The sequence below is a fragment of the Apodemus sylvaticus genome, chromosome 3, assembly GCF_947179515.1.
Source record: "Apodemus sylvaticus chromosome 3, mApoSyl1.1, whole genome shotgun sequence".
NCBI classification, from domain to species: Eukaryota; Metazoa; Chordata; class Mammalia; order Rodentia; family Muridae; genus Apodemus; species Apodemus sylvaticus.
The window spans coordinates 135,979,517-136,003,875 of NC_067474.1; the positions used below are offsets into that span (position 1 = coordinate 135,979,517).

The 24,359-nt window shown below is 39.5% G+C and overlaps 1 protein-coding gene across 1 annotated transcript in view; it reads right to left on the minus strand.

Moving 5' to 3' along the window:
* Rlf (RLF zinc finger) overlaps window positions 1-24,359 on the minus strand; it is a 53,431-nt gene that overhangs the window by 17,065 nt on the left and 12,007 nt on the right. The window contains exons 2-4 of the mRNA XM_052177246.1: window positions 10,501-10,655; window positions 8,603-8,684; window positions 3,932-4,064 (exon numbers count right to left, since the gene is read on the minus strand). Coding sequence (XP_052033206.1) covers window positions 3,932-4,064; window positions 8,603-8,684; window positions 10,501-10,655 — 370 coding nt within the window. The remainder of the gene's footprint in view (window positions 1-3,931; window positions 4,065-8,602; window positions 8,685-10,500; window positions 10,656-24,359) is intronic.

The following is a 24,359-nucleotide window of genomic DNA, read 5'->3' on the forward strand; positions in this document are numbered from 1 at the left end:
TTTAGTTCCTGCTTCTCCTGCCTCTAATTTGCTTGTTGTTACTAAATCCTGAGTTGCTATAATTGAGTGCTTATTCTAGTCTCAAAACTCTTCTGAGGCAAGAGGAAAATAGAGCTAATAATTTTCATATTAATTAGTTTTATTCTAAACACCAAACGTTTTATTGAATCTGTCAATATTTCAAAATTATACCATCGTCTCCCCTCTCACTTTCTGATACATCCAGTAAAGCACCCAGGTAAAGAATAGTGTAATCAACTATGAGTGCAAATAAATGCAAGAAAACGAACAAGTGACCTACACAACTGTAACTAACATGAAGTGGATGCATATGAAGTACCAAGTTTTATGCTAAATGTTCTTATAGATCTCATTTACTCTTCACACCACCACCAAGGCAAGTAATGTCCACAGATTAAAGCTGGAAAAATTAATATTCAGAGAAGTTAGGTCACTTGCCAAGGATTCCAAAGCCAGTGGTGCTGTTTCCTCTAAACCAGGCATTTCTCAAAGTGTGTTCCAGCGACCAAAAGACCTGAGAGATAGTCCTAGAAAAAAAAAGGATTCCTTGGTCAAATCTCTGAACAGTCCTGCAATGAATAAAACTGTTCATTTGTGTATAGCCCAGCGTTTCCCAAGCTGATTTGACCAGAGAACCCTTTTATGAATATTAATCCCCTGTAAAATATGCTCCTGGTTTAGTACACACTTTGGAAAATGCTGCTCTGGGCACTAACATACAGTGCTCAGCCAAGCCCTCAACTTTGCAAAGCCACTCAACAAGTCTGTGCCATTATACAGCCTTACCTAACAATGGGGCATTCAAGCAAGTTAAACTGACTGCTTTCGGTGGTTAATCTAAGGCACTGCTTCTCAGACTTGAAAATGCCTCTAAGAACCTAGGAGACTCACTTAAATGCAGTTTCTGACTAAGTATAAAGATGGAACTTTACAATTCTTCCTGGGTAGCCTGGGATGCTCTATGTGGAGCACTCTTGGTCTTGAACTCAGCAGATCCACTTGCCTTTGCTGAGACTAAATAAAGTGAATGCCAACAGTTCCTAGAACTTCTTAATTTTCTAACAAACCCCTCCTCCATTGTAATCCGCCTAGTTTTAAAACTACCTTTTTAAAAATAAGATAACTCATTGTCTGTGTGTATGTGCAATGTGTATACACATATGCAGCTAAAAGCATAGCCCAAGCCAGGCATGGTGGTATATGACTGCAATCCTAGCATGAGCTCCCCAAAAGATTCTTTTATATATGCATGCATGTATGTATTCATTTTCAGATGTGTGTGCCATGTGAGTATCTGTAAGTTACAGAGTAGTGCCACCACGTGTGTGCAGGGAATCAAACCCAGGTCCTCTTGAAAGCAACAAGTGAGTGCTCTTAAGCACAGAGCCATCTCTCTAAACTGCAAGATTCATTAAAAAAGAAGGAAAGAAAATCTCATCAGTACTTCACCTAGTTTCCCTCTCAGAAAAACAATTCTTTTCATCTTTTTCTGTACCTTTACATAAATGATTCCTTTCTTGACCGACCAAGTACATGATATAGTAGTTCATTCTACCATCAATCTTTTACAGTTGCCTTATTATTTATCGCTATCAACCAAACCTCACTATTTAGATGTATTATATAATTTATCTCAATGATTCCTTACTGGTCAATTTACAAGTTGTTTCCAATCTTAGCAGTCATCAATAATGATGCAATTCACAAGCTTGTGCATGGAGCCCAAGAAGTGGGACTACTAGGTTAAAGGCTTTGATCAATAATTCTGGCCCATATTGCCAAGTTGTTCTCCAGAAATTTTACCTACTTTTAACACTTCTGAGTTCCAACTATGGAGATTTAGATATAGCAGGCAGAGCTTGGGTCTTAGGATTATATGCTTTTGGTTTTAAATTGTATAAAATGGAGCCAAAGCCAAAAGTCATGAAGGAAAAACATCACATTTACCTTAGCTGTTTCCATTTTAGACTAATCATGTAAATCTACAAAATAATTCATTATTATAGCTCCCCCATCACTAGTTCTTTATTCTTTTGTTTTCAGTAATGTTAATGTCAAGTATTTAAAAAATAAACGAGGTCCTTTCCTCAGAGAGCCAAGGAGTTACTAGCCCCTGGCTCTGCTGTTCTTCAGACCTCTTCTCATTATTGCCTGACTGTTCTGCCTATTGTCAGAGCCCGCTCTATGTGTTACACAGCTATGCGCAGCTTACGATTCTCATAGGAGACAATATACTAGAAAGCAGGAATGTTAGCATTCAGCCCCCAGGCCTGCTGAGTTTGCACAGTGCTTTTCATCTCTTATACACCAAGATTTCTCTGTACTGCAGATTTCTAAATTGCCATCTGAGGATTCAGTCTTACTCTGATGCAAATTCACTGAACATTCTAAAGCTGAAAATTTTCATCTATAAAATGTTAATGAAACTCATTCACCTTAAAGGGAATTACAGAATCATACATGAAATGGGAGTGAAACAAATAAGAAACAGAACAAAAGCAGGCATGTAATAAACGTTCACTATCACTGGCTATTATTTATCTCGATATCTTCTGTGTTCTTCTGCTACCAATCTGTGATCAACTACAATGTTCAGACTTCTGTATTTTCTATGGAACCATTGACTTAGTGATGTAAGGGTTATCAACCTTCAATCAAATACTTTTAAAATCAGGCAAAAAACCAATGCACAGGAAAAAATGCCTCTGCTGTGGCATACATATAAACAAATAGCTTAGCAGTAGAACACTTGCCAATTATAAGGCAATCCCCAGCCACAGGTGTGGGAATAATAAATAGTTATTGACAGTATGATACTTTATCTTATCTGTCCTTTAGCATCTGAAAACAATCACATTTAAGGTTTAATTTAAAAGGAGCTCTTAGGGATGGAGATGGCTCAGTGATTAAGAGCGCATATAGCTCTTTCAAAGGATCACAGTACGGTTCCCAGAACTCACACCAGATGGGAACGGTGTAACTCTAGCTCCAGGTGAATTCAATGACTCTAGACTCCCTGGGCACTGTATTTACATGCACATACCCACACAGACACATCCATATATGTGTAATTTAAAAATTAAACCTTAGCCAGGCAGTGGTGGTGCATGCTTGTAATCCCAGCACTTAAGAGGCAGAGGCAGGCGGATTTCTGAGTTCGAGGCCAGCCTGGTCTACAGAGTGAGTTCCAGGACAGCCAGGGCTATATAGAGAAACCCTGTCTCCAAAAAACCAACCAACCAAACAAACAAACAAATAAACAAACCTTGAAAAAAACAAAATAAAAGGAGCTCTTAGCTAGGCAATATGTCCATGGTTGTATTCTGAACACTTGGGAGATTTATTAAAAAACCCTCCAAGTCCTTGGGCTGGAAAGATGACTTAATGGCTAAGAACACTTGCTGCTCTTACAGAGGACCCGGGTTTAGTTTCCAGCACCTACAGGGCAGTTTGGCAGTTCTCAGCCATCTCTAACTCCACTTTCAAGGGATCTATCTGATCCTCTCTTTTGGCCTCAGCAAGCACCAGACACACACACACACACACACACACACACACACACACACACACACACACGTTAGTAACTATTTTTTACTACTCAGAAAAACAAGACAAACCAAACCAAAAAACTCAGGTACAAAATTTTAAGCAATAACCAATTTCAAATCTCTTAGAACTCAATAAGTATGGCTAGATGATGGTGGTGCATGCCTGTAATCCCAGCACTCTGGGAGGCAGAGGCGGTGGGTTTCTGAGTTCAAGGGCAGCCTGGTCTACAGAGTGAGTTCCAGGACAGTCAGGGCTATACAGAGAAACCCTGTCTCGAAAAAAAAACCAAACCAACCCCCCTCCCCCCAAAAAAACAAAACAAAACAGAACTCAATATGGCCAATGAAATGTTAAGACTTACCTTCCTCTGTCTCTACTGGCTGTTGTGACAGAATTTTAAGAAGAATAGGGTTTTTCCACACTCCTTCTTTTGTAACATGAACCAGTATTTGTAAATTATTATTCCCAAATTCCAGCAATGCATCATGTGACTCCTACAACAAAAGCAGCACATTTAGCGAGAAGCTAATGGCAAAGCCTTACTTTCTCAACTTAGTAAAGTATCAAGAAACCGAAAAATACTTACTTTAGGGTCTGGGTAAAATATTAAGGCCTAGGTAACTGTTAATCTGTCTAGCCTGCCATTTTGGGCTGTTACTAATATTATAAGGAAACTTTCTCATATGTTGTTTGTAGAAACTTTCACATGCCCAAGTTGATTACATATTCTGATATGTTCTGTGCCCTTGGAAACCAGTCACGATAGAAGTCAGTAAAACTGTTTTCTCTAGTTACCCACAAATGAGCTTGGACTGGAACCAACACTTCCGCACCCGTATAGAAGCTTTTATGGTATTTGCCTTTATAAGCTGCCCCTGAGATGGACTCCAACATAAGAGAGACACCTGCACCAATATAAGAAACTATTTGGAATAAGACTTCCATTTTGGATAGGGGTGGAGTAAAGTTTAAGCTCCTAAGGCCTCCCTGAGAACTGGTTTCCTATTTGGCAGAAACAGACACATATATACATGGGTAACTGACATCTTGGTTGAGAAAATGTGAGAAGTCTGATCCTGGTTGACAAGGCAATAGTGTTAGACAAGGCAAGTCCCCTGCCACCGTTGAATACCCCAACTAATGAGAACAGCATAAGTGTACAAGACATGTTCCGAATAAAATCCCACCCCTAAATCCTGACTGGTGGAATAACTTGGCACAAATGTTTGTGGATTTTAGGCTTAAAAACCCTGTAGAATCTTAAAGTCTAGATTTGTTGCAAAACTCCTGGACCAAAACACTTATAATGTGAGGGAGAGGAAAAAAACTTCAAATGTTTGTCTTTTCCTATTGGGATATTTCCAACCAAGTTAAAAATGTATTTAAAATGTTTTCATGAATTTCCTTCATGTAAAATTATTATCATAATCAATTTATACCTGAGTTGAATATCTGGACTATCCCAGTAATTACAATGGCCAGACCTAATAACCTTGGCAGTAGCAGACTTCACTAAAGGCCTGTTCAGTATTCATGCAGCACAGTCTTGCAAATAAAAATAATTACCATATGGGAATAATTGATGTATGCCACTGGGGTGAGGGGTACTGCTGAGCCTCAGCTCCAACCCTGATTTTCAACTATTTAAATTCTTGTTAATGTATTATTTAATTAAGATTTGGCTTTATACAAAATGTTTTAAGGTCTTGGTTATTAGTGGTTTTATTTTTAGGGGGTTTTTTGGATTTGTTTTTTTTTTTCGAGACAGGGTTTCTCTGTATAGCCCTGGCAAATCCGCCTGCCTCTGCCTCCCAGAGTGCTGGGATTACAAGCGTGCACCACCACGGCCGGGCATTTTTTTGTTTTTTGTTTTTTTTTAATGTAATTGCTCCTGGGTATGATAGCACAAACCTTTAATATCAGCATTTGAGAAGCAGAGACAGGCACATCTGGAGTTCTAGGCTAGTAGGCCTACATAGCGAGATAGAGTGATAGCAATTAGTAGATAGAAGTGAAGAAGGAGAAAGATTAAGAGCTCAAGGCCAGCCTGAGCTACATAAAACCTTCTATTGGTGGGGGTGGGAGGGGAATCCAGGGAGTTGGATCTACTAACAGTTCACTAATGCCAATACTTAACTTGTAATTATGTGATATAATTTTAGATTGTTAACATAGCAATTCTCCTTTTACAGATTGACAAGTCTTTAGACTTCTTTGTCCTATACACAGAAGAGATATTTACTTTTCAGTGAAGCTAAGAAGCAAGCTAGTCAGTGGTGGCACAAACCTTTGATCACAGCACTTGGGAGACAGAGGCAGGTGGATCTCTGAGTTTGAGGTCAGCCTGGTCTACAGAGTGAACTCCAGGACAGTTTACTTTCTCCTCCCTATCATCTCTCTAAATCTCATGTCAAGCTCCCCACGACTCAACCAAGGTCGGGCTGCCACACCAAATGGCTTACTTTCTCATCTGTTAAACGCAGAATTTATTTCATTTCAAGCAACTTTTGTTGTCAGTAAGTATTGAATAATCAATTATAATAAAAAAAACTTAAAAAAAAACTTTGTACTTATGTTTCTTTTAATTTAAAAATGTTCATTTATTGGGGGTGTGCGTGTGTAAAGGAATACTAAGCACTAAAAAAAAAAAAAAGAAAAAAAAAGGCACCCTCAATCAGAGCTACCTTTTTTTTTTGAAAGTACAATTGCCACACCTTGAAATCTATAACACTGAAATGGCAGTAAGTCATTCAGTTTCACACCATTAAAACAAATAGGAGATTTTTAGTCAAAAAATTCATGTTCACACGCAGAATACCTTGTGATTATCAAAGAGGAAAATTACTGCATGTAGAATAAAGCTGCATCCTCATAATAAAAACTAACCAAAGAACAAGCTGTAGGCCCACCTGGGCTAGCTACAAATAAGTACGTGCTAGTCGAACCAAAAAAACCAAAACCAAAACCAAAGCAACAACAAAACAGCTAAATACCATGAACAATAACAAAATCTTCCTCGGGCTGGAAGTACAGGTCAGTGTGGAGTGCTCAGATGCACCTACAAGAGCATGGGCAAACCCTATACACAGCTTTATCTCCAGCGCTGGGAACAAGGACAAGGACAAAAACTGGCCCAGAACAGTTTTTCTGATGCACAAGGGCTGCACATTGGTCAGCAGGACTTGGTGCCATCTGAGGCCTTAGCTAATACAAACAAAATAAAACCCAAAAAGCCAGACATGGTGGCACCTATCAGGCAGAATACTTGGGAGGTGAGAAAAGAAGTTCAAAGGTTCAAGGCAAAAGTTTATTTTTGAAAAAAGTATCCAGAATGCCATGCACACTGCTTTGTCTGTCACATATTTCAGATTTTAACAGGGGTCAAACCACTTATTTATCTTCAATGTTAATCCATTAATTTTACTGAACACATTCAAAAATATTGATAACTACTAAAACTTACACTGGGGGAAAGAGGCATTTTACTTTACTCAAGCAAACACTTTAAGAAAATAAAGAACCTTATGAAAGTATTTTGTCCAGGGAAGATATAATAAAAATCCTAACAGCACTACAAGAATTAAGTGCATGTGTCCTTCTAGAAGGCGACATGCCAGGACCAAAGGCTCCAAGGCATCAAGACAAGAAGCAGTGTGCTCCCTGGGGGTGGTGCTGCACACCTGTAATCCCAGCACTCCTGAGGCGAGGGCAGGGCTGGCATGAAGGGGAGGCCTGTCAGGGCTGCAGACTGAGACCAAGGGCAGCCTGGTCTTGGATTTCCGCTAACCCACAAGGTGTGACCAACTTTTTTTTTTTAAAAAACAAAACAAAACAAAAAACAAAAAACCAAACCAAAACAAAACAAAACAAAAAAAGCTAAAGCAAAGCTCAAATAAATCCCAAACAAAAGCAGAAATCAATGTGCCATACACGAAAGATGAATTTAATGGCTGTTTGGATATGTGAGAAATAAGAACCACATTACATGGTTTCAAATAGGCCAGGACTGACAAAGAATTTTCTTTTCCCCTACATTACAGCCACTTCATTTTGTAGTATATAGCATAGAGGTAATACATTCCTATACTCTAAAATGTCTTTTTAATATACAAATCTTTATCTGTGTCCATATGAAACAGGTTCAAGCTACTGTGAAATATGTGTCCTGCATGAAGCCATTAATGAGAAGCCATTAATAAAGGATTCTGAATCTGAAGGTAGTGGGTGTTACTCTGGGCAAGCTAACTTTCCTATTTGTGTCTATGTATTATTGTAAATGGAGATTAGAATAATCTCCACATTTTAATGTTTACTTGACCCTTAGAGATCAGCAATTAAATGATTTATATTATTTAATGTTTATATGTATGTATGTATGTATGCATGCATGTATATGTATGCAGGTATGTGCACACTTAGGTCAACACCTTGGTGTTATTCTCTAGCATATTACCAGCTATTTTTGTTCAAGAGGCCTGGAGCTTTGCCAAGTAGGCCAGGCTAGGTAGATATGAGTTCTAGGGATTCTTTTCTGTTTCTCATCTCACATCCTAGGATTATAGGCCTATGCTAGCACACCTGGCTTGAACCCATATAAACTCAGGTCCTCATGCTTGCAAGGCAGGAGCTTTACTGGTTGATAAGCTCCCGAGGTTGTAGTGTATTTTTTAAAATACCTTTTCAATTTCTACCCTTAGCAGATCATTTGACACCTGTTGCTGGGTAGGACACTTGCCACTTAATAGTCTGTTCCACCCACTTAGAAAGGTGAGAGCCCAAGTGGTCTCCTGTGAATATAATGTATGAATAGAATCCATGATAGCCATTTGATCTAGAGATTTATATTGAATAACAAGGCACTGTGTTATGAACAATCTGAATATTTTAGTTTAATAATCATAAATATACAAATAATGTAATTAGCTTGGTTTTGTTCTAAGTTTCAAAGTTTTGTTCTACGTTTCTTTGCTGAGAATAATTAAATATGTTTAGACAACATGCAGATAATTTCTGTGAATTAAAATGGACTTACCTGTAGAGACTGAAGAAATGGTACCCAGACTTCACAGGGCAGTTCACTTTCAGGCACTGAAAGCAGTAATTCAAAACAACTCCTACAATGCAAATAACTATGTAAGTATAACAAGGTTAGAGTAATAAATTAAGTGCCACATGAAAAAATATGCAAAAATTTTATATTTATTCTAAATATTTTAAATACTTATATTCTTTAAAAATTTTCTTTGAAATTGTTCTATTGATTTTTCAAGTATTAAAAAAAGCCAAGAAAAACTATAATGCTTTTATGTCTATATTGTTTTAATACATTTTAGAAATATATGAGCCTTCCAAAAAAAAAGTCATATTCTGAGTTGGAGAGATGGCTCAGTCATTAAGTGCACTCACTGCTCTCCCAGAGGAACCTGAATCCAATTCCCAGCAACCACATGGTGGCTCACAACCATCTGTAATGGGGATCTGATGCTCTCTTCTGGTATGTCTGAAGAGAGCAACATTGTACTCACATACATGAAATAAATAAACAAATAAATCTTTTTTTTTAAAAGTTATATTCTAAGCAGTGTTCATGTGTTCAGGAAGTCTACCCATAGCTATGGACCAAGAACAGGACACTGAGTTTAGTTGACATAGCATTATAGAGATGCAGACTGTCATCCACTTCAGTTTCTATCACTTGCAGGGGAAACAGAATGATAGGCAAAGTTATTTCTTCACTTCTAAAAACCAAGCAAAAATGATTCTTCCTTCTACAATAACTATTACCCAGGCACAGGGAAGAAGTAATAGAAAAAGACTTTTAGAAGATTCCCAAAAATGTCAATAAAAAACAACTCAAAATATCAATCTACCCACAGCTCACCTAAATCTTACAGAGCATCACTTTGCCTGGAGAGACTGATATCAAGTGGCAGGGAGAACAATGGGATGAGTAGGGAATACTAACCTTCCACAAAATGTCAGGGATTCAGCTGTGGTGAAGAGAATACAAACAGGTAGGGCTAGACAAAAGATACAGAGTACCCTGACCGGGAGTATCTCACTCAGCGATGCAGGATGTAAATGAGACAGCACCAGCCCACATCGGGGTTGGTGAGCAATGCTAATGGTGTAATTCTGTCTGCTACTAGGCAACCTGATATTAAAACAGCTAAATGACTATGGACACATAGGGTGGCTTTATTATACTGATATTTTGTGCTGGTAAAATTATTTTGAGTTCAAAAAAATGTAATTAAATCACAAAGTTTCACAGCATCTTCTCCGAGGTATATGGTATTTCTCAAAGATAACCAGTTTCCAGATCCTAAAACTATGATAATTAATTCTGGTTGCCAACTTGATTAGACTGAGATTCCTAGAAGATGGGTAGGGTGTTATCTATAAAAGCATTCCACCAATGACTAACTAAGGGCAGATTTCAGTAGAGGTAAGCAGCGCTGTCCAAAACCTGAGCTCCAGATGGATTGGAAGATAAGGAGCAAACCCACTCTTGAGGCAGGCATTCTCTCTGCTCTGCTTGGCCAGGCCTCCTTCTCATGATGAACTAAAACCCCTGAAACTGCCAAAATAATCCTCTTTGGCACTTGGTCACAGTCACAATAAACTGTTTAACACACATTCTATATCTAAGGGAAAGAGAAGGAAAATGGACTGTGTACTTGAGAGTTCCAGGACAGCCAGGTCAGTCCTGGGGGCAGAGGAGGGTGGGAGGGTGGGGAGTCTGAGACTGATTCTAAAGGTAGATTTTGTTGAGCTGGACTCATTTGGACTTTACCTCTTGGGAACTTAGGGTTCCCAAGTAAAGGGAACTGGTGTTTCGCAGAATAAATAGTGCTACTGTAAAGAAGTCAGGCAAACATCACAACCAACAGTACTCAATTCTTAAGTAATGTAAGAGTTTAAACTTACAGGACCAATCTGCCAAGCACTAAGAGGACATCTTCACATTCAGTAGTTAAAAATGGACGTGCGCTGGCAAAACTTTGGATAGCAAGGCGGTATACCTCCAGAAGATACACAATGTGCTCTGACGCATTCTTGTTGCTTGCATATTGCAATAAGGTCTAAAAAACAAGCATATTTACATAATCATTTTACAAATAAAAAGGAAACACGATGGCTCTTCACTCTCAACACTCTCAAATGTACTACTCGTTCCTCTTCCTAACACATGTGCACACACTGTCTTTTTAGGCCCTAGTTTGTTTAAAAGATTCTATATTCACCAATTCATGAATCATCCCCTTTGGAGCAAGTGGAATGCAGAACGGTTCTGACAGGGAGGAATCAGAGGAGTAAAGCCTCAATATGCCCCAGTTGGATCTCTCTATACATGCAGAATTACAGTAGCAAGTTTGGTTAATACACCATTAAATTAAAGGGGAAAATAGAAAGGAGGGTTGCTACATGTAGATCTTACCCATGACAAATAAGTTTCTCCTCCCTTTTTCTTGAGATACTTATTCAAATATACTCCTAGATATATGCAAGACTGAGAAACAGGTTGGTTTTGGATGTGTGAACAACCAGGGAAATTGTCATGAGTTGAATTTTTAGAAAGAATTTCCTATTTACCATCTTGTGCCTATACAAAAATAGACTATATAGTTAAAACCAGATATATTATCAGAAGGGACAACTCAGGTCTGTCGACTAAAGTAGAGAACCCAAATGGCCTTTGACAATTAGTCCCTCTTTCCTACCTTATAAGCAAAGCCCCAGGAAATAACTATTCACTCACGCATGTGGCTACAGTCACTCTCGAAGACAGGCAAATCCTTACTATCTTGCTTTTGAATGAAGTGCTCTTATTTAACTCTTAGAATATACCTGAGCCTAATTCCTTGAAAAGACACCAAGAACTTGACTTAAAGCTAGGTGTGGTACTACACACCTTTAATCCCAGCCTTGGGGGCAGAGGCAGAAAGATCTCGCTGAGTTTAAGTTCCCGGACAGTAAAGGCTATACTGAAAGACCTTTCCTCAAACAAAATCAAACAACAACAAAAAAACCTGATGTAAGTTAATTTTGTGTCTTAGCCCCACATAGACAGATAACATCTCCCCTCTAGAGAACACATTCGAAATGGTCTGTGGAGCTCCTAAATAGGCGTTTACTCCTATAGGTGAGTCTTATTTTCAGAAGGCAGCTTGATTATGAGTAAATTCTATGTGATATGTGCACAATTCTGTAAGGATTTTTAACTACTGCCATAGAATTTTCTGCCTAAAGAATTATAAATAGGGCTAGTAAGATGGCTACCAGTTAATGACACTGGCTACCAAAGCAGATGACCTGAGACCTACAAGGTAAAGATGTCCTCTATTTCCACAAGAGTTTCAGGCACACATGACACACACACACACACACACACACACACACACACACACACACACACACACACTAAAAAACTATAAAGAAATATGTTAACAATACAGGATTCCAAACTTTTTACACATTTGGTTTCACATTAAGATCCCTTTCTGAGCTGGTGTGCTGCACACCTGCACTGCCAGCCAGGGCTCGGGAGTTTTAGAGCTTAAAGGTGATCTATGACTGCAGTCAGGTCAGCTTGGGTTACAGGACAGCCTACCTCAAAACACAAGAACAATGAAAGATCTTTACTATTAGTTAAAAACAAAACAAACCCCTTCTAGTGATGTGATCCACCATCCTGCTGCATATAGTAAAAGTGCTCTCAGTACACTGAATGATAGTGGTGCTGCACACTTGAATGCTCAATTGAGTGTCCTGGATTTTCAGAAAAGCAATAATATATCACTTAATCAAATCATCCTCCCACTGTCCCCCAAGGACAGGGTCTCAAGTAGCCCAAGATGACCTTGAATTTGAGTGCTGGGATTACAAGTGTGCCCACCATGCTCAGTTGCTGCTGTGCTGGAGACAGGCACTCTGCCAACTAAGCTCCAGGTGACAGTCCAAGTTACTCACTTTCAAATATCCAAGACTTGGGATTTGTTTGCATTGTCTTGATTTTTTTTACTTTAGATTTGTTTCACTTTACTGTGTTTTGTTTGATACATAGTGTGTGTGTGCATATGTAGCCCTGGCTGGCTTCAAATCCAGAGGTTCATCTGCCTCTGCCTGTGAACACTGGGATTAAAGCCCTGTGCCACTGTGCATGGCATTTGACTTTATCTTAGTTATGTGCACTTGGGCATGCACATGAGTGCAGGTGACTGAGGAGGCCAGAAGAAGGCACTGGATCCCTTGTGAGTCGTCCAATGTGGATGGTTCAAGCCAACTCAAGTTCTCTGTAAGGGTAGTTATACACTTTTAACTGCTAAGCCATCTTCCCAGTCTCTTGACTTATATTTTTATACTCCTAAATCTTTACCTCCCCCATGTTGTTCAAATTAAATAACGGAGTCTCCTTAACATAGCCACTAGGGTCATGCTTAGCATTTCAAGAACCAACAAACAACAATCTTCGATGTTTTTATGCATTCATTCATTCATTCATTCGCTGCTGGAGACTTGTACTTGGTAAATAAATTCTCTACCACTAAGCTAAACTCCCAAAGTTTTATCATTTTTTTAATGCAGGTTAGGTTAAATGAATTATACTCATTCAAATAACAATCATATAAATCAAATCCCATCAGAAGCATTTTAGAAAAAGTTTTCTTGTTTTTTTTTTTCCTTTTTGTTCTAGAAGACACCAATGAAGCCGGCAAGGGAGTAATAAATGATAAATAGCACCCTTTCAAATTTAGTGGCATTCTACAGAGATCAAATTGATGAAATTTCTTCTCTGTTTCAGGAAACAAATTTATTCCACAAACAAGTAAAACCAGATATGTATGTTTGAAAGGCTACTATACCTAACTATTTAGGCACCATGTTTAACTATTTAAATACTCTTACAAGCTTGTTCTTATTCAAGTTCCAGGCAGATTACTATCAGAATACTACCTTACCCTTGCTATATATCTCAAATCCCTGTATTTTCTTCTGGATGGCCTATTTTACTCTTAGATCCCAACATGTACAAAACCAAGTATCTTCCCCAGAAAATATATTCCTTTGCCTTTAGTTTCCTACACTTCTTTTCAGAAGCCAAAGCTAAAATAATTTTGAAATCAGCACAAAATGTGTTGATTTTAGCTTAGAAAACAACTCAGTCCTCCATTTTCTTGGCAGCCAGTGACTTATTCCCAGCCCCCAGGAGTCCTATCTCAATTGTTTACAACAGTTCCTTCCCTTCTGCAGTTCCAAAGGTTCTCTAGTTCTCGGGTGTGCTATAATTCCAACATATCTGTCTGTACATTAAAGAATCAATGCATAGGGAAAAAGACCACAAACAGCTAGACTAAAATATGCTAACACAGCTAGACTGCAGTAGTAATAGGATTGTGGGCTATTTTTCTGTCATCTTCATATTTTATTCTGTGAAACTATCAACAGAGAATAACCTGAAGATGGTCACATTTTATGCAAGGGATGCATTCCAAAATCGTAGTTATATTTATTGTGCATATAGTATTGAATAGGTACTTCCCTAAGGGCTTTCACCCTATTATAGTCATGAATCACATGTTTTTGGACAAGGGCTGATGTTAGATTTACAGAGATGGCTCAGTCAGATCTCTGACAGGGGTTGAAGACTAGCTTTAATCTCATAGTTAGATAATATACTGGACATTATAAGTGTATGTCATATCTTATAATTTATATAACTGTCATAATTATGTTCAATGTATATCTGAGAAAGAAGTATTTTTAACTGGACAAAAGGGGGAAATATAGTGAGTGGGTTTGGCCTGCTGCTGCTTGTATTCTAATGTTAATTGGGGACCTGTACATGTCTGCACATAAGACGATGAGGGACCCTGACCCCAGTTAGTTCTGATTGATAAATAAAGGTGCTAGCAGCCAATGGCTGGGCAGGGGCAGGACTTCCAGGCTTGGGACGGGGGGGGGGGGGGGGGGGGGGTGGCGGCAGGGAGGAGGGAGGAGGAGGAGATTCATCATGCCTGAGAAGAGTGCAGGACAAAGGACAGCAGCCATGTGAAGGAGCCACCAGAACGCAGCCCAGTGGGGTCCAAGGCAGCCAAGAGAGAATACAGTGTTTAGTAAGTAGTAACTCTGGAAGTATCAGCAGGAGGTAGTGACACTTAAGACAGTGGACCGGCTATTATGCTGCTTAAGGCATATCAAAATAAAAGGTGTGTGTGTGTGTGTGTGTGTGTGTGTGTGTGTGATTCTGGAACACAGAGCATTGAGGCGGTAGGGAACCTGCACTGGGACATATTAATTAGTTAATTCTACAAGAGCCCATTAAGAGCACACATACTGCTCTTGGTCTGTTTGTTTTGAGACAGAGTCTGTTATGTAGCCCTGGCTGTCATGGAACTTGTTCTGTAGAGCAGGCTGGCCTCAAACTTACAGAGATCCATCCATCCACCTGGTTTTGTCTCCTGAGGACTGGGATTAAAGGTGTTCACCACACCAGGCTCTTAACTGGAACTAAAGTTCATACTCCCAGCACCTGCCCTGCAGTTAAAACCCCAGCACCCTTTTCCTGCCTCCACATGCACCAGGCACTCGTATTTACATACCCATGCATAGACCTACAAATTCTCATAATTAAAACTAATCAAAATGGACAATGTTAAAAAAAAAAAAGTACAAAGGGGTTGAAGAGGTTGCTTGTGTAGATTAAGAGCACTGGCTGCTATTCTGGAGGGCCCAGGTTCACTTCTCAGTACATCTAAGTCATTGGTAACTTCGGTTTCAAGGGATGTGATGCCATCTTCTGCCCTGTACAGGTCCCAACCACAGATTGCATGCAGATGAAACATTCTTACACATAGACAAATACAATTTTTAAATTTAATCAAGAAAAGAAAGATGCAAACAAAAACAAGGATAGAGAATAAAAATTATTTGGTGGATCATAAAATGAAGAACCCCAGAACAAAAATTATCTGTGCTGGGGTTAGGAAGAAAGAAAGTGTATACCTAACAGTTATCTTTACAAGGTATGTTTGTTTTTTTTTTTTTAATTTTGAACCAGACAAGACACAGGGGTGTTGGAGTTGAACCTAGAGCTTCAAATATGTTAGGTCTTGGCTGCCTGCTAACAATGAGGAAGTGGCTAAGTAAAACCGCAGTTCTTGAACCTTGTGTTGCTGCTTGTACCCAACTCACACTTTCCATATTAGCTACAGTCAAAAAGAAAAAAAATAAGATATTGTCTCTAGCCAGTGTCAAGCTTCCACTTAGGCAAGGATGACTTTGAATTTCGGATCAACTTGCTTCCACTTTCTAAAGGCTGGAATAACAGGACTATTTTATGTGCTACTGGGTAGGGGTTGAAACTTGGAACTTTATACACACTTAGCCACATCCAGCCCCTATAGCTGATTTAAAAGAGAGACACTCACAAAGACTTCTTTGTCATTTCCATCCTCCACTGATCTACATCCCCGACCTTTACTTCATTTTTTAAATAAGTAAGCAAAACCTGAGGGCTGGAGAGATGGCTCAGCGGTTAAGAACACCGTCTGTTTTTCCAAAAGGTCCTGAGTTCAATTCCCAGCAATCACATGGTGGCTTACAACCACCTATAAAGGGATCTGATGCCCCCTTCTGGTGTGTCTGAAGGCAGCTATAGTGTACTCACATATAATAAATAAATAAATAAATAAATAAATAAATCTTTAAAAAGAAAAAAGAAAGAAAGCAAAACCTGGGTATGGCTGTGCACACTATTGATACCAGCACCCAGTAGGCAGAGGCAGGTGGATCTCTGTGAGTTTGACTCTAGTCTGGACTGCAAAGCAAGTCCAGGACAGTCAGGGATGGTTACACTGAGAAACCATCTTGAAGAGCCACAAAAACAAACAAACAAACAAACAAACAAAACAAACAAAAAAGGCAGATCTTAATCTTTAACCTGAATTAGTCACTGGCCTCCACTGCATATGTTTTGTCATTATTGTTTATGTCTTTTCAGAATTCATAACTCTACTATTGCTCTAAAAAATTATGCTTATTTCCAAACTCTGCCTCTTCTTCGGAGGCCACCTCCATTAGTATCCGCAGCCACTGTGTGTGGTTGTCATTTGGCCTCCTTCCTCAGAGTTTACCACATCCACCTCCAATTCTAAAGTCACCGCTGCTGGGAAGTTTTCTGGTAAGTGCTGAGTGACGTTCACTACTTTGCAATGCTGTGGTCATGTTAGGGAAGTGGCTCAGTTTAGGTAGAGCTGTCTGGTATGCACACAGCTCTAGGTTTGATACTAGTACCAAAAGATGGACACGGTTTGCAGACCTGTCACCCCAACACTTGAGAGTCAGGGACAGAAGATGAGAAGTTCAATGTTGTCCTCATCCAGCTACAAAAGAACCCCTACTCCACCCCACCCCACCCTCAAAAGCAAAAACCCAACTACAAGTGTCAGTGATTCATCACTAATGAGCATCTTAGGGCAACTGGACCTTTTTTTAAAGGATAAGTGTATGCATTATTTTAAAATTTGCACATAACACAAGAAATCTTGTTCTGATTTAAATTTCTCAACAAATAAAAACCATAAAATTCTAAATCTAGCCGAGGGGTAGAGAGTTTAGTCCCAGCACTTGGTAGGCAGAGGCAGGCAGATCATTTTGAGTTTGAGGCTGGTCTGGTCTACAGAGCGAGTCCCAGGACAGCCAGGGCTATACATAGAAATCCTATTTTGAAAATAAAGTTCTAAATGTACATTATTTAGAACAATGTCATCACATTGTAAAGGATAAGCTTCCACAGGAGTCAGCAGTTGAATCTCATCCCTCAAACAGGAGGTAACATTTTAAAATGCAAAAGTAAGGAGGTGGGAGGACTCCAAAGCCAGTCAGAACTAAGATTAACAAGCATCAGTTAGCAATGAGGACTAAAGGGTCGACATGAATGAACGGAACTGCTGGCTGCTGACTGCAGGGAGTGACTAGGGAAATCCAGACCCTGGGCTGCTTCTGTGCCTACATAGCCTCTGCATAGTACTTCAAGCGGCTCTGAGCTCAGAAATCTGGCCTACTCGCTATCCATCAATCCACACTGCTTCATCCACCCTGATTACATTTCACTGGGTCCAGTCCACCATCCCCATCTCCTCAGACTATTTTAGATACTGATCCTGCCATGGATCATAAATATACTTTCTTGGTTTTATCCTTTTTAGTTTTAAAATGCACCTTGCTTTTGCCATAATAGTACTGTATCTTAGTGATATTTCCCATTATGCATAAAAACACCATCCAGAAACGGGTCACTGTTAACAGGCAAGTTTGACAATCCCTTAATGTACCGAGTGACACACTTTATGGCAATGCTACGTCTCTACATTTATTGTACAGCCTTCTTTTGACTTCATTTTTGGTTTTTTGCTGTGTGACCCGGGCTCTACCTCAGTCCAGTGTGCTGGGCAAGCCCTCTTCCATGGAGTTATATCCCGAGCCACATTGTAGATTCATGGGCATCATAGTTTCTAACTTTTGTTTTGACTTTTGAGGCAGGGTCTTACTGTGCAACCAAAGCTAGCCCTAAAACTCACAATGTAGCCCAGGTCAGCCTCGAATTTACAATCCTCCTGCTTCAGTCTCCTAAATGCTGGAATTATAGGTGTCTACTACCACATGCTACCCTGATCTCTTAGCTCTGCAGTGTAAGATAAAGATAAGTTCCCCTCTGTGTAAAATGTTACTTATATTCATAACAATCTTATTGACCCACTTGTTCTTTGACAGTTTCATACATTACATTCCAGGCACTCCTCACCTAGAGGCCTATCTCCCACGTCAGATCTCTTTTCCAATAGTCATATTTTCTTGTTTTGTTTAGTGACCACAGGTTTGGAGCTATCCACTGGAGCTTGGTGGCCCATGACTAGTTTCTTAGGATGGACTATAGATAGAATTTCTGGATCCATAACTTCTAAAGCTTTACATGATACTGGATTCTGCTCCAGGAAAATCAATCCCATTTCACATTCCTATTATAAGACAGTGACACACTGAAGAGCTATCACATTAGACAGCATATGAAGTTGTGAGATGGCTCAGCGGTTAAGAGCACACTGACTGCTCTTCCAGAGGTCCTGAGTGCAATTCCTAACAACTACATGGTGGCTCCTAACTATCTGTAATAGGAACTGGTGCCCTCTTCTGGTGTGTCTGAAGAGAGCAATGGTGGTGTACTCATATGTATAAAATAAAGAAATCTTTAAAAAGAAAAATTCTACAAGGCCAAATGCCAAAAATTTGTTTGAGACTACGTAAGTTAAAATGCTGCAAACCAGAGCCCAAATGCCTTGGGGTTATTTCTTGTTCTATTAAAAGGTATTCATTGCCCTCCCCAATGTCTATCTGACCTAACATCCCTGTGACTATCAAAGACTTTAAAATGTGTGGCAAACCACTAGCTTCCACCACAAGAACTAAGACTGTCAAATAGTATAATACCTGTAACAATCTACCCCCACCCCAACCTTACTTGTTAGAACCTGTGGTCCTCAGCAACAAATTTGATAAATGTCTTTCTTTGTTCTAGAACTAATAAAAATCTCATAAAAACTACCTCTACAATGGAACTTGGTATTGGGGGTAGCCTGAATCCATGTTCCCAGAACAATGTCACTCCAGAACAAATTATCTCTTATTCCCTTAGAGGTAAGAGGTGTGGTTTTTGCATGGATAAAGTATCAGCTTAATGGAGAAATGCAGTATCTTGCTTATTCAGTTTATAAACCCATCATTTTAATTGTTATGTTTTTTGAGGCAGGGTGTGGTGCAGCCTGGGCTGGCCTCAGTTCCTGTTGTAGTGGCTGGCCTTGAATTCCTGACCCTACTATCTCTGCCTTAGAAGTGATGTGATTACAGGCTTGTACCACCACAACAGCTAAAAATCTTTCGCCACCACATGGCTGAATTGTTTTAAACTTTTGAATTGTGAGTAATCAGTAAAAGACAGAGACCAATGGAATCCAACAGATAGCCTAGAAATAAAATTCTTATATACATGGTGTAATAATGTTCAAAAACTGTAACAAGACCATTCAGTAAGAAAAAGACTAGTTTTTCATTCCTAGTAATCCTAGGAAACAAGATATCTGCATGCAAAAGGCTGAAGCTGAGAGCAGCTGAGGTAGCTCTCAGAGGCCCCCAGTTGTTGATAAACCTGGGAGCTCTGAGTGGGATCCACACGGGAGGAGGAGAGAACAGGCTCCCATAAGCTGTTGTGGCCTTAACATACATATGCAATGCTGTGTATGAAGGTTTTCCTGCAGGTATGTATGTGCAGCATTTATCTATGTATGCCTGGTACCCCTGAGGGTTGTTGTTGGTCAGATCCCCTAGAACTGGAATAGATGGTTGAGTTATGTGGGTGATGGAAATCACCCAGGTCCTCAGTGATAGCAGCAAATGCCCTTAATCATTAAGCCTTTTTTCCATCCCCAGATGACTCCTTTCAGATAAATTGCCTAAAATATATATGACATAAGTTACTTAACATGGGGTGTGATTTGCCGTGTTGCCATATCTCCAATTCTCCTCCTCCTTTTAAGATTTACTTTATGTATATGACCACACTGTCACTCTCCTCAGACACGCCAGAAGAGGGCATCGATCCCATTGCAGAAGCTTGTGAGCCACCATGTGGTTGCTGGGAATTGAACTAAGAACCTCTGGAAGTGCAGTCAGTGCTCTTAACCACTGAGCAACCTCTCCAGTCCTGGCCTCCAATTCTTGAGCTCAAGTTACCTTTTCTGTTTTAACTTCCTCTAGATGCTGCACCTCCACACCTGCATCCAGTTATTACAGAGTACATTCATTTGCACTTTGGTACAGCAGAACTTTTTTATCTTCCTCAAATGAAACTGCTCATTAAACACTTAATTCCCTATTTTATTCTTTCTTTTCCTCTTTCTATGAATCTGACTACTCTAATATGCACCTATGTACGTTCTCTCTCTCTCTCTCTCGTCTCTCTCTCTCTCACCTCTCTCTCTCTCTCTCTCTCTCTCTCTCTCTCTCGTCTCTCTCTCTCTCGTCTCTCTCTCTCTCTCTCTCTCTCTCTCTCTCTCTCCTGTTCTAAAACTCAATATGTAAACTAGGCTGGCTTCCCAAGCGCTGGGATTAAAGACATGTGCTATGAAGCTTGGGTTGTTTTTTTTGTTGTTGTTGTTTTAATATATGTATGAGTGTGTGTACATGGGGATCTGACCCAACAACCTTTAGGGATACCAGGTATACATACATACATACATACATACATACATACATACATACATACATACATGGTGTACATTCATATACAGGCAAACCTTCATACACATAAAACTTAAAAAAAAATACATCTTTTAAAGTTTATAATAAGGGGCTGGAGAGATAGCTCAGTGGTTAAGAGCACTTGCGTCTTTTGCAGAAGACCTGGGTTTAGTTCCCATAATCCACATGGTGGTTCACAAGCATCTGTAACTCCAGTTCTAATAATGCTTTTTTATTACCCCCTGTAGCCACCAAGCATGCACATAATACATATACATTACATTCAGTAGGCAAAACACTCATACACATAATAAAATAACCTAAAAGAAAAGGTTAAATAATTGAAAATCAACTACGAGCCTCAAGATTCTAGAGGAACTTGAATGTGCAACAGGAAGGTTCTCTCCTTTAGTGAGTTAGTATTACTAAAGAAACTCATCTATAGTATTTGGTAATTGCTGAATTGAGTTTTTCTTTTTCTTTCTTTTTTTAGACCGGGCCTCTCATATCTCATGCTGGCATTAGCAAATCAATGATCTTTCCACCTTCCAAGTGCTGGGAGCTACAGACTTGTGCCACCCAGCCAGGATAATGGATTCTGGGAATAGAACGCAAGTTCCTGCACGCTCAGCAAGTACTCAACCAATTAAGTTACAATCCTAGCACCAAAGGTGGATAGTTTTAAATTTGAAATTTACCATGAAATGCTAAAAGCATAATAACCCTAACTGTGTAAGAGGGGAAGGACATGCTTTTTGGCTGTCTGAAAGCTGAGCTGAGCCCCATCTTAACCACTGAGCCATCTCTCCAGCCCAAGTCCCAATTATTATTAAGACAACCCCTCGAGGATTCTTTTGTTTTGTCTGGCAGTGCTGAGGACTGAACCCTGGGGCCTCCATCAAGGCAATTAAAAGTTGACTAAATACTCATTTTTGTACTAGATTACTGTATAACTTTTCCAAAATTGGGGTGAAATAATAATGTAGCATAAGAATCATCTGCGCCGGGGCTGGAGAGACTGGCTCGGCGGTTAAGAGCACCGACTGTTCTTCTGAAGGTCATGAGTTCAAATTCACAGCAACCACATGGTGGCTCACAGACATCCGTAAGGAGATTTTGATGCCCTCTTGTGGTGTGTGAAGACATCTACAATGTACTTACATATAAAAAATAAATAAATCTACAGAGTGAGTTTCAGGTCAGCCAGGGCTACACAGAGAAACTCTGTCTCGAAAAAACCAAATCCAAAAAAAATAATCATCTGCACATGGCCGGGCGATGGTGGTGCACGCCTGTAATCCCAGCACTCTGGGTTCCAGGACAGCCAGGGGATATAGAGAGAAACCCTGTCTTGAAAAAACCAAATCCCAAAAAACCAAAAAAGCCTACAGCTCTATAGCAGCAAAAGTATATCCACATTATTTTGCAGGTCACTATCACCCACAGAAACTGGGAATATTAAAAAATTTATTAAAAACAAACAAACAAACAAACAAAACAAACAAAAATCAAGCAAAAACAAAACTTCTCCAGGCTGTGGTATAGTGATGCACTACATGCACATGTGAAAAGACATGTAGTTTAAAAAACCTAAATAAAATTTAACTTGGGAAGAGAGAGAAATTATGTAGTGGGGAGTGGTGTACTTTGGTAATCCCAGGAATCTGAAGGCATAGGCAGGATCACTGCAGCAGTCAGCCTGGTCTACATAACAATCCAGGCCAAGAAAGTAGAGTAGCATGAAAAAGCGCAAACCCAGAATGCTTGGTTGGCTGTGTGATGGATTGCAGTAAGTTTAGCAAGCTCCGGCAAGTGTTTTATGGCTGAGCTACATTCGAGCCCTAAAGAGAATTACTTTTCGGATGCTCTCTTTCCCCAAGGACAAACTGGTTGGAAAGTAGAAAAATACTAACACTTGGCCACCAAACACAATGGCTCTACTGCAAACGCAATGTGAACATCTGTTTAATGTTCAACTTCTCTACTAGACAATCAACTTACCAGAGGCAGGCATATCTCATGCTCTGTGCCAGTCAAGATACATACTGACACCATGTCTAAAATAAAATAAAATAAAAAAATATAAAAACCAATAGTGACTTCAAGGTTAGTCAGAGGCACATGAAACCATTCTAGGCTCAAATCAAAACGAAATAAACAAAGCACCGGTCTCAGTGCCAGCAAGATGGCTCAGTGGGTAAAAATGCTTGTCACTAAGTTGGCTGACCTGAGTTTGATCCCTGAGACCTACATCGTAGAACACTGACTCCAGAAAGTTGTCCTCTGACTTCCACATGAGCACTGTGGTGTACATGTACAAGCATACAACACACACTCTTAATAAAAAGGTAAACAAATTTTTAAAATAAGTTTTAGCAGACAAGTAGATGTTCCAAATGACTTCTAAAGTTCTTTCTTACTTCAAACATAAACTTCTACAATCATGGAAACACAGCTTTATTTTTCCTAGGGACATGAATTTCATAGGTTAGGAATTAAAATAATTTTATATATGTATACTTCAATATAATAAAACATAGTTGGTGGGAGTGGGTTGGGTGGAGGGGCATATACTTGGAGGCAGGGGGTGGGAGGAGGGGTTGGGGGTTTTCGGGGAGGGGGGTAAGCCGGGAAAGGTTTTACCATTGGAAAAGGAATGAAGATTATATTCAATTAAAACAACAACAACAAAAACTAAAGCATAGTTGGGTATCATAATGTACACCTGTAATCCTAGCATTTGGGAATGCAGGAGGATGAATAATCAACTTGAAGTATGAATTTGCCTCAAAAACAAAAGGCGGGGGAAAAAAAGAAACACACAATTTAAATATAAAATAAGCAAATATCTAAGCTTAAAAACAAAGCTTTACCCAGACTAATCTATGGGCTGGTAGGGTGACTAAGTTGTTAAAAGTGCATACTGCACTTGTAGAGGACCTGAGTTACATTATCCTAACACCCATTGTTCTGGCTTCTCTGGGAGTATACGACATAAAACCTGGTTTTTTTTGTTTGGAAACGGGTTTCTCTGTGTTGCTCTGGCTGTCTTAGAACTCACAGCGATCCACCTGCCTCTAGCTCCCGATGAAAGACAACACAGTTCTGTATTGAAGGTCAATAGGAATTGGAATGAAATTAGTGCAAACTCCTAATGAAAGGTGCATATGCATGCTTTCTAGTTCATGATGACTAGGTTTTTCCAAGTCTGACATTTCTCAACACTGCTAGATGGTTATGGGAAAATGTGCTCTAAATTAACATTTGCATTTACAAGTTCTTTAAAGTAGAAATCAAGACTTCACTACAAAGAAAAGCCAAATTAAAAGAGTAAGCACAACTCATGTAAACAAGCAATCTTAGTTAAATTAGTAGTGAGGCTTCCACAGGGATAGGCTTTTACTCTAGAGGGGTAAATGGTAACTCATCAGGGGCACAAATATAATATTAACACTTACTGTTAAATAACATCTTTAAAAATCTCATCCCTGGGG